Source organism: Ascaphus truei, chromosome 14 (genome assembly GCF_040206685.1).
Source record: "Ascaphus truei isolate aAscTru1 chromosome 14, aAscTru1.hap1, whole genome shotgun sequence".
Classification (NCBI taxonomy): domain Eukaryota; kingdom Metazoa; phylum Chordata; class Amphibia; order Anura; family Ascaphidae; genus Ascaphus; species Ascaphus truei.
The window spans coordinates 36,154,731-36,166,355 of NC_134496.1; the positions used below are offsets into that span (position 1 = coordinate 36,154,731).

Genomic DNA, 11,625 nt, shown 5'->3' on the forward strand with positions numbered 1-11,625 from the left:
GACATTTTATTCATTCCGTTGCACTAAACACACACTGGAGATGCCTAAACGGAAATCACAACGTTGTGCAATTTCTTACATTAATTTATCATTTTTCAAATATGTTTCATGGTTTTGCAAATTTTAGGGCTGACATTCTTGACCATGAAAAGCACAATATCAATATTGCAGAACACAAAGGGCATAAAACAGTGAGGATTTCTCTCAGCAACACAGACCCAAAATAAGTTATGGGGAATAAAAAAGTGACTCCCCACTCCACACTGTGCAGTGTACAGCAAATATAGAAAAATACCACCTGGGGGCACTTTTACAAGTCTCAGACAGTGTCCACAAACCTGCCTTTCCACATTATCTCTAAGCATACAGTGCTTCCACTGCAGCCAGGGATTCTCGGTAATGACATGCAAATAAGAACTGTGACCTTTTGCATTTTAACATGGGACCTCTACAAGCTTATGCCTGCCGTATTACACAGCATTTTAGCACAGCCTGGGTTAGGGCTGGGACCCGCTGCGCCCGTTGGCGCGGGCGGCGGCGTGAGCTCAACTTACCATTCCGGTTTGAACTCACGATCGGGTCCCAGTCCCTCCTCACTTGTAACTTGCGACATACTGTGACGCGGCAGCCAGCAGGAGACACGAGAGAATGGTGTTCTCTTGCGGCAACGCGTCACATGGTACGCGAAGGGGCCAATCATAGACTGGCTCTATGGCTCCTTGTGTGTAGAGCTGCTGCAGTGCTGTGAGCCCTGCTTTGTTTTGGTTTTGGGCCGTGCCCCCTCACGTCATGGCCGCGCCCCCTCACGTCATGGCCGCGCCCCCCCCGACCCGTTTGGCCACGCCCCCCCCCCCCCGCTCCGAGAAAAGTTTCCTGTAGACCGCAGATCGCTGTACAGCGAGTTGCACGCGCCGCCGGCAAGCAAGCCAGCCGTGCGGACGCGTGCAACGGGACCTTAGCCTTACAGAAGTTCAGAGCCGGTAACCCTACTCACTGACAGCTTTTTCAACCTTTTGGGTCTCATCAGTGTGAGGCTGGGTACCAACTCTAATAAACACCTAATTAACAATTAACCTAGTTCTCATTATCACAATTTTCTTAAGTGTGAAGGAGGTAAGCGTGTATTACCCCGAATGTCTGTCTTCCAAATAGTCTCATACCTAATTGAGAAATGGGCGAATGTCAACATGTACAGTAGCTGTAATATTAGTCATATGGGCTTATTCACTTGAATTTAAGTTTTCTGTGATCAGCCGATTTTGGGCTTATAAAAAAACCCCATAGTGATCAGGGCTAGGTTAGCAGATTTTATATCGATTCCCACTGGTGGCCATTTTTGTAAGGTCCCTCAAATTGTTTCTACATAAGTATTGCTCTATAACTAAACCGTACAGTATGTAAGGATTATTGGTAATGTCATTGGAGAGAGATGCTTTTGGGAACATTCTTAATTCTGGGGACTTCTGTTGTAATAACAGGAACAATCCATCATTTTAAAGTAAAGAAATTGGGAACTACACCTTTTAAAATAGTTCTACATCGTATATTGTGTGGAAAGTAATTTTTTTCCATTAAGCCATCACTGTATTTGGAAGCACCACATAAACAGAAAACTGTATTTTTAGCCTTTCTAATAGATAAGTGGGAAACCCCGCTGTCTAGTCATATCAGACGCAGGAAACCGGGCCTGAGCTGAACACTTTCTCTCCACTGAGAAATTACTGGCTAAATAAATTGTTTTAACTCAAGTTCCAACCAGGATGGCACAGAGAAGGCACATGTGTACAAGACAGTGTCTTCAATTTGCACGTGAAATACCAACTATATACAGTGGTGGGAAAACGTTTGAGCCCCTTAGTATTTTTACATATTTCAAAACTGAAATGTTATTAGATCTTAATCTAAGTCCTAATAATTGATAAAGATAACCTGATCAAACAATGACACAAGAATATAATACTTTATCAACATTTATGTATCCACAAATGATTCAAACATTCAATATCCATGTGTGGAGAAGTATGTGAACCTTTAGATTCAGTACCTGGTTACACCCTCTTGAGCAACAATGACTTCAACTAAGCGTTTCATGTAACTGCTGGTCAGTGTCTCACATCGGTTTTGAGGAATTCCTCCTTACAGAACTGCTTCAACTCAGTGACATTTGAGGGCTTCCTTGCATGGACAGCTGTCTTCAATGGGGTTTAGGTCCGGACTTTGACTAGGTCATTCTAAAACGCGGAATTTCTTCTGCAGCCCTTCTGTTGTAGATCTGCTTGTATGTTTAGGATCATTATCTTGCGGCATGACTTTCGCTTCAGCTCATAGACTGATGGCCTGACATTCTGCTCTAGAATCTTCTGATACAAGGCAGAATTCATGGTTGTGTCAATGATGTCACGCTCTCCAGAGCCTGAGGCAGCAAAGTAGCCCCAAACCACCACACGCCCACCACCATGCTTGAAGGTTGGGATGAGGTTCTTCTATTCAAATGCAATGTTTGGTTTTCGCCAAATTTAACTTTTCTTTTTTTGAGGCCAAAAAGTTCTACCTTTTGATTCGCCTGTTCAGAGAACATTGTTCCAGAAGTCTTGTGGATAATCTATGTGCTCTTTGGCGAACTTCATATGGGCAGCAATGTTCTTTTTAGAGAGCAGTGGTTTCCTCCTGGCTCTCCTTCCATGAAACACCATTCTTGTTCAGTCTTTTTCTGATGGTTGAGTCATGAACACTCTCATTTTACCAGGCGAGAGTGGCCTGCAGATCCTTGGATGTTACTCTGGGATTCTTTGTGACTTCCTGGATGATTTGCCGGTTTGTTCTTGGAGAGATTTTGGTAGAATGACCGCTCCTGGGTAGAGTGACTATGGTCTTGAACTTTTGCCATTTGTAGACTATCTGTCTGACAGTAGATTTGTGGAGCCTCAAATAATTAGAAATTGTTTTGTAAAACTTTCTAGACTGATGAGCATCAATAACTGCTTTTCTGAAGTCCTCAGAGATTTCTTTTGATCATGGCATGACGTGTTTTCACACACCTGTATGGTGAAGATTACTCACAAAGTTTCTGAACTTTGTATAGGACGGGGCCTCCCAAACTCAAACCTGAAGATCTGTCTAATTATTTAAACACCTGACTCTAATTATCCCCTTTAATTTAGCTGATAAAACCAGGGTTTCACTTACTTTTGACACCCTGACTCTTAATTACTCATTTTTTGTTTAATTCATACATTTTGTTTCAAATTATAAACCCTATTCGATATTTAAGAAACGACTGGTTTTGATTCAAGGTTATCATGGAAAAAGCTATGGCATTTCTGCAATTATCATTGGGGTTCACAAACTTTTTCTAGCCACTGTATATGCACATTCAAAAAACCCTGTCATGTTTGGGGAGGAAAAGATTTAACCATTTTTCCCATAATTGGTTTCTTTCTATTTATTTGAATAGGACACCATGTAACAGAAAACTGTATTTCTCTAACTTGATAAAGCACTAAACAGTGTGAAACGCGTTGGAGGGTTTGTGCCTCCTTTTTATCCATGGCATAAATAAAACTTGTTTTTAATCAATTTTGACCCTATCTCCATTTGGATGTGCGCTGCTTTACTTTTTTTTTTTACATTTTTCACTGTTATACCTGATGAAGAACCCCGAGAGGTTGGAAAGATTGTAACATATCAACTACTTGTTGGACCAATAAAATGTATCATACTGTTCTCCCTCATTTTTTCTTTTGCCGAATTTACAAAGTAAACTAATAACGACTGAACTTTAGAAGAGCACATCTGATCTATTCCAGTGAATGAGATGTAGGTTGTCTTCTGGACTAGCAACACCACCCAGTAAATATGGCCAATATATAGACCTCAAACGCATAGATTTCTCATGGTCATCAATAGTCTAATACTGTAGCTATTTTATAGAATAACTGACTTGTTACCTATAATTGCCTTTTAATGTAACGTTTTTTCCCCAGCACAAACAATCCAGCTAGTAGGAGTCTGTGCTTACATGTACATTAAGTTACATTTATGGTGTGATATTGTATTTTTCTGCTTCTTCAATTCGCAGAGATGTAGCGAGTCTGAGGTCTTGGATGAGAAGGAATCTATTTCTTCAGCTTCTCTCGCCGGATCCAGCCTTCCCATCTTTCAGAATGTCCTCCTTAGGTTTTTAGATTCACAGGCCCCGTCACTGAGTAAGTCCTGCGTTACCCGAATAATGTATTTTTAAGTGGCGATGTAAAATAATGTATTTTTAAGTGGCGATGTCTACCTATGCAGTGCTGCACCGCGCTTCTTTACAGACACAAGGAATCATTGATGGGAAAAGTTTACAGTGTAATTTGCCAGTTACTTGCACAAGGCACAGTAACTTACAAGGAGTTAAAACTGGCACCTAAACATGGCTCAACAAATATATGCACAAAGGCTCTATAAATAAGACTAAGAGATGTGCGAACTGTTCGCATGTGGTGGTGAACCATGCGAAATTGGACATTATTTTGGTTGTGAAAAAAGCTGTGACTCAATAAGGTTTTTTTTTATAGACGATTCACCATGCCCATTTCCACACACAACCCCGGTAAGCTCAAACACAGACCCACCTCACCATATATATGCATGTGAAAAGGAGTGGTATTGGGTATGCGACAATGTATAAACAAAATGCCAATGTCAATGCAATTTAATTTAATATGCTAATTTCTCAAAAATCACTAGCGTCTCTAAGGCTACGCTCACAGTGCTGGCGACACGACGTCAGGCTGCGGTCGCTGGAAAAATTAAATTGAGATGACTACCAGCGATCACGACCAAGCCGTCGCTCCGTCGCGTTGCGCTTACTATAAGCGCACGCGACGGCGGCAATGCATTTGTTTTGAGGTTGCGTCGCTGTCGCCGGCACTATAAGCGCAGCTTTAATGCTGAAGTTATAGATTGGGCTCTAACCCTGGTGATATTTAGCTGAAATGTTACTAATTTCACTAGATTATTAGCCCTGTAAGGCTTGGCGAAATGCTTAGCAGGGATCGCATTATTATTTTTTTTGGGGTGGGGGAGGTAAAACGCGTAATATTTCTCAAATGTCTTTGTCTTTAATGTTTTTCAGATACACAGTATTAGGAAGTGGGAGGTTATTATTTGTTATTTTTTTTAAACCATGCAATATTTTCACATTTTCCTGTAGCCTTCATATAAACCCAGTTGTATGATGCAATTCTACAATTAAAAAAAAAACCTGATGATTTCAAAAAGTATTAATCACATTTCATTTATAATATGAAATATAATTTACAAAATTCAGATGTTTAAAGCAATTTCTGTAGCAAGTTTGAGCACACTTCCCCAGCAGTGCAAGATCTTTGTAACACTTACCTGTTTGTGATAATTTGTTGCCAATATTCCCAGCAGTTTGAGCGGCAAAGCGGCAAAGAATTTCACATAGGGTTCTTTAACCAAAAAAAGTTGGAAACCACTGCAATAGATAATGTTACCTTAGTAACATAAAGATATAAGGATACATTGTAGCTGCTGAGTTACACCGGCTGAAGGATTAATAGAAACTGAAAGACGACCATTATGTTAGGCACACAATCAGGATTTTGACAGATTTATAGCAGGAGCACAAAACGATTGCCAGCTTAGGTAAGAATGTAGAATTATACATTGTCACATGCTTTACATATACACATGGGGGGGAAAGGAGGGGGAATGTACTGTAGTATTGCTGTTTTCAATGCCAAAATAGCCTGCAGTGCATTGTATATTGCAGATAGCATCTCCGTGCATACTAATTACAAACAATTGTGCAATTATGTTACATTTTGTTTCAACACAATGAATCATTAGTCTAACTTTCAGAAGGTGACTTTACTTGATGGTATTTAATTCATGGGAAGGATTTATATCATAGGTGGGCAACCTATTTTTCACTGTAGTCACAGGTGTTGCGAACGAGAATTGAAATTCGCCACACCATGTAAATATTCCTCCCCGCTGCCGGGGTCTGGGCTCCGCCCCTGCTGTTCTCCGATTGGTCATCCTCTCCTCCACTGAACACTCGCCTTCTCACTGCTCCCGGCCACCGCCCGTTGCCTTCCCACTCGGCGCCATCGCTTCCATCGCCCGCCGCACTTGCGCTGGCCGTCGCCACCGCCGCGTTTCCCACCTAGACAAATTTTAATCCGGACACGCTGGCATACTCCTTCGCCACACTTTAATGGCCAATTCGCCACTTGTGGCAATTGGCGACAGGGTTGCCCACCTCGAATTTATATAGTCTCTTCCCATGGAATGAAATATAGAGAAGTGCATTTAATACAGCCGCCTCTGCCCTGCAATGAGAGACAATTTAACAACCTGTTAGCAGTCCAAGGGAGTTTTTAACAGGGCCGGTTTGATGGCGGTGCCTTTGGTGCTTGTGCACCGAGCCCCATGCTTTCCCCCACAGCAATTAAACTGATTTCCAGGGGAGCGCGCGGGGCCTCTGAAACTCTTACCTTCTCCGGCTGCATCTCCTCCTGCAGGGTCTTGTCGTCATGGCTCAACGACGTCAAATGGAGTCGCGTTGCCACGCCAACGGGGACGTTGCGCCGCCATGTGGCCTCACATTGCTTTGAGAAGAGGACACCCCTTGGTGCCGCATTGCCATGACAATGTGACGCCACATGGTGGCATGATGTTGCATTGTCCTGGCAGCACAAGGACATTTGACGTCACGGTGCCGTATGATGGAACCTGTTAAAGGCACAATCGGGTCATGTCAATCCTACTGACCAGAGACCACCCTCCTACAGTAAATACTTCTTCTTCCATGTAGTTAAAAAAAGATTTTTTTTTTTTAAAGCTTTCAAACTTTTTTCAGTCCTGTGGAAAAATTCACCATGGCTGCAGCGATGCCTTTTTTGGGACGCATACTGTAGGTCTGTGTGTACCACTTTCTTCCATCCCCTGGAAAAGGCAGAACAATGACTTCACAATTCTTTACACAGGACCACTAAAAAGCTAGAGTTTTGCCTTTGTGACCCTTATTCCGCAAAGTTTTAAGACTCTGCCCCCTCCACCCCCCAAATAATTAAATTTGGAAGAATAAGGATTTGGATGCTTTGTGCGATATGTTAATTGGGTTATTACTTCAACCCCCCCAGCTTGTGAAACACAGGTCTGTCCATTCCATCAGGGTCTCCGTCAAGTTTCCTGGTGAATATTTTATGTTCTAACTCTGGCTACCATGAACTTTTGTTTTGGATTTATTTATACTCTGGTTGGTAGGTACTGTATGTGCTTTTAAAAATGTCCTTCTCTTTCACTCCAGGTGACCCAAACAACGAACATGAAATGACTGAGTTTTTGAATTTGGTGTTGCTGTTCTGTGAGTTCATTCGGCATGATATATTCTCACATGATGCCTACATGTGCACCCTAATATCACGGGGAGACCTGTGCGTCACTGCAATCAACAGACCTCGCTCGCCCAGTGGGGAACATATAGATGAACCCTATATTAAAGACCTTAGTGAAAAACCTGAGGTAACAGAGTGTCATTAACCTGTTCCTCTTGTATGTTCTAATAGAGCTCATTGTAAAGGTAAAGGCAGGCCCATCCCTAGATTATGTGCCATGACCCCTTAGGCAAACACTAATAAGGAGGCCCCCATCCTCCCTCCCCCCCCCCCCCCCCCAAATGTTTCCCTCACCCCAATTTTTTTTTTACCAATGTTTTTTCCTTTCTAGGTATGAAGCAGGGGGTCTCCGGAGCTGAACCACATTAATATCGACTCTGGTGACCGCCTGCTTCCTGAGACACCTCTTTTTTGGGGGGGGGCTGCCGGTATCCCCTGCTCATGTTTAGCCGTGCCATCAAATGGACGTCATAGGCGACTTACTATTGGCCAATGTGATGGGACAGCTGAACCTGAACAGGAGATACCGGCATCCCCTAAGGAGCTAAGTATCTCAGGAAGTAGGGGGTCCCCAGAGCTGAAATTAATGCGGTTCAGCTCCGGAGACCCCCTGCTTCAATCCTACATGTAGTTTATTTAAGCAGCATTTTGTGCTACATTTCTCCTATTGTCGCCCCTGAGACCTGCCACCCCTAGGCAGTGGGCTGTACTGTATCTTTTCATTTCAACATTAGCTCTTGCCTTAATGGGCTATAAATGTGTTGCAGATCATGCCTACTACACATGAATGATTCAATCAAGGACATTAGGTATGGATGGTTAGGAATGAAATTGAGGAAATCTAATATTGTAGACTTCCATTTAGGATTAGGGAGAAAGTAGAAATATTATCCATTTGCGTAGCTATGTTGAGTGTACGTGTGAAATAGGAAGAGTTGGTCAGTGTTTTTCTGGTCTCCATGGATTAGTAAATAAAAGTTGATCCTTACTTTAGTTCTTTACAAAACAGAAATCTGGAAGTACAGAGTGAGGTTCAGGACCCCCTGAAGATGATTGGACTTGAGTATGTAGAAATAAACTATTCAACAATTCTAGTAGTATAAAACCTTTACTATGCACCCTAAATTCAACTGATGACCTCCATTCTTCTTACAGTATGTCTATCGCATTTTTTGTTAACTTTTTTTTGTTAACTAACCCTGCAATTATATACTGACATGTTACGGAACCCCGCCCCTCTCTACTAGCATGACTGAGATAGATGCATTGTAAGGAACCCCAACCCTCTCTAATAGCGTGTCTGAGATAAGATACATTGTAAGGAACCCCAACCCTCTATAATAGCGTGTCTGAGATAAGTTACATTGTAAATTCTTCTGTATTTGACACAATTTTCAAATGACCTGACAATTGTAGGGAACCTTTTTGGGGACGCCGGGAACCCCTGTTAAAAAGAAAACACTGGTGTAGGGTTACAGTTTAGATGCAATACAATGTGGTGTGTTGAGGTTATACTTACGTTATTGCTTTTTTAAATCTAGGCTATATCAAGATATTCAGTATCCATATGCAATACATAATATTCTTATTTTCAAAATAAAGGCAAAGTAACAACCAGCTGTCTGACTGTATTTGTTAGGGGGTTAATCACAAAAGTGGGATGTTTTTTTTTTTACACGGCAGTACACCACACAGCACATGCTAAGCACAGCAACATACAAGTTAATGAGAATATGCTGAACGGTCTTCTTTGCTCTCAGGTTAGATTGAAATGTATAACTTTGTAAAGAGTTAAGTTCCTCAACTTTGATTGGCTCTTTTAACTTGGACACTAACAACTGTACCATAACATGCCCTGACTGTAGCTGATTATTTCCATCAATATGATAATATTGTTTCACCACATGGTGACTTTCCTATTTTATCAATAGGAACAAGGCTCAGGGGAACAAATAGAGGTTGACTCAGGAACAGCCAACCTTTTTGACGATGTGGACAAAAATGAGTTCAAGACAGACTTCAGCTCGGAATTTCAAGTAGGTGCTTCTGAGCAACAATTATTTTCTTGTAGTTAATTGTGTAATAGTCACTATTCTGTATAGTATGTTCGATTTTGCCTAATTACATTACAAGTTACTTAGTAACTGTTGCTGACTTGTTGAGCTTATAGGCTTGAGTCTATTTACTTAATTGCTAATATTTCCCCCATTCCCTCTTGGTTTTCTCTGGGAGAAAATGATTTTAAGTTTGCGAAAACCTGTAAATATCCAACTTCTGACACTGAACAGCTAATAATAGATGCTTAAACTCACAAGTGAAAAAAAAAATCCGGCGAATAAAGGGATCTCACATATTTGGAGACTTAGCTAAAAAGTTGCACACTAAATAAGAATAAATCTTTAATTGGGCATTGTGTTGGGAAAAGCACTATGTGACTCATGTAACCACTTTATCTGGAACCGCAGTCAGTTCCTGTCTTTCCCTACTCACTTTCTGTGTAAAGAAGGCCTTTTAGATACCGCATATTATAGTGAAAATACCAAAGTATTAATTTGTAGCAGTACAGAGATGACATCACAACGATCTCTTTGTATACATTTTGTTTTTGTAAGTGCACGATTCTATAAAAATACTTTTGATACAGCAGGCATAAGCTTAAACAGTAGGTGGTCGATGTTAAAAGGGGTAAGAAGTAGAAGGTGACATTGTGCTCATTTGCATGTCATTACCCAGAATCACTGGCTGCATTGGAAGCACTGTATTCTAAGAGATAATGGTGAAAAGCAGGGTTGCAGACCTGTCTGAAACATGTGAAAGTGCTCACAAGTAGTACAGTATTTTTATTTGCTATAAAATACAACGACTGTTGTTTGATATAGATCCAGGAATTTAAATATTTTGAGGAGTGAGGTCAAATGACAATGTTTGTCAGATTATTCGATCTACCCATTGGAACATAAGATGCATGTTGGTCAGGGGCTGAACTTGTCTCTGTTGAGCCCTGGTGCAAGTTTAGATTTTATTTTCAAAAGGCCCCCCTCGCGGCGGTAACGGATGGAGCCCACCCGAGCAGTGATTTGCGGAAGTTGGGCCTCACATCGGGTGGGGTCTGACTTCTGTGTTGGCACCACCTGGATGCGTTGCCACTGCTGGGTAAGGCCCCGCACCACAGGTAGGGCCAGAGGAAGGGGGTTAGCAGAGAGAGAGGGGGCCTTTAGAAATGCCGGAACGCTTTTCTGGCTGCTAAATAAGTGCCAGAACATCGTTCCAGCACATGGAGAATGAGCCCTCCGAAAGGTGTGGAGAATGAGCCCTCTGAAAGGATAAACTCGTGTTTATCTCTATCTCTACATATGGTAGTTCCACCACCGGTGTTTATCTCTACATATGGTAGTATCACTACTGGTAGTTTGTCTCTATTTCCCATTGCAAGATTGCGTATCTTCCATAAACATATGAAATCATACGCTGCAAGACCTGTAACTTCTCTCTAGTTTACACCTCGGTTATATATGACTTTCAGATATTTTCTCCGGGGTCTGGTATCTGTCCCAGTGGTGACACTCCATCGGTGAACCGCAGGATTTCTGCCTGCAGTGAAGAATCGACGAAAACCGAAAAGCAGAAAGAGATCATTTTTCCAGCCAGTTATGAGCTGCTTCGGCATTTACAGTATGCAACACACTTCCCCATTCCTCTGGTGAGTGTACAATGGGTTTTCTGGGTGTGGGCACACGACTGGGAAACAAGAGGTCTGTAAAAATCCATCATCTTCCTACACAAGTGGTTTTGGAAGTTGTGGGTGTATCAGTGTACAAATTCCATGTTGGTATCAGTCTAAAAACACAATGTTTAACTGTATGTAATGAATACCTCAATTTCTTTCCCGAGGTAAGCATCACTGGAAGCAGGGGGTCCCCGGAAAGTAATGGGATTCAGCTGCGGAGACCCCCTGCTTCAATCCTATGTTAAAAAGAGAGAATGTATGGACTCTTCGCTCCAAACCCCTTTGCAGGTAATAGTGTGCCGCCTGGGAGGAAATATAACAATCACTGGAGAGGTGTACCAAGAGAAAGGTACACAAAGGATCCGAAATAATGGCGCACTGCAGACCTATTTATATAATAATATGGTCAGAAGCAGCTGAAAATCCTAAATGAAAATCATTTTATTAATAAAATGATTTTCATTTAGGATTTTCAGCTGCTTCTGACCA

At 41.8% G+C, this 11,625-nt stretch overlaps 1 protein-coding gene across 5 annotated transcripts in view; it reads left to right on the top strand.

Moving 5' to 3' along the window:
* Positions 1-11,625, top strand: part of MED12L (mediator complex subunit 12L) — a 280,612-nt gene that overhangs the window by 58,852 nt on the left and 210,135 nt on the right. For all 5 annotated transcript variants that reach the window (XM_075570445.1, XM_075570448.1, XM_075570447.1 and 2 more), the window contains 4 exons: positions 4,079-4,205; positions 7,322-7,536; positions 9,341-9,445; positions 10,933-11,109. In XM_075570445.1, the coding sequence (XP_075426560.1) occupies positions 4,079-4,205; positions 7,322-7,536; positions 9,341-9,445; positions 10,933-11,109 (624 nt within the window). The remainder of the gene's footprint in view (positions 1-4,078; positions 4,206-7,321; positions 7,537-9,340; positions 9,446-10,932; positions 11,110-11,625) is intronic.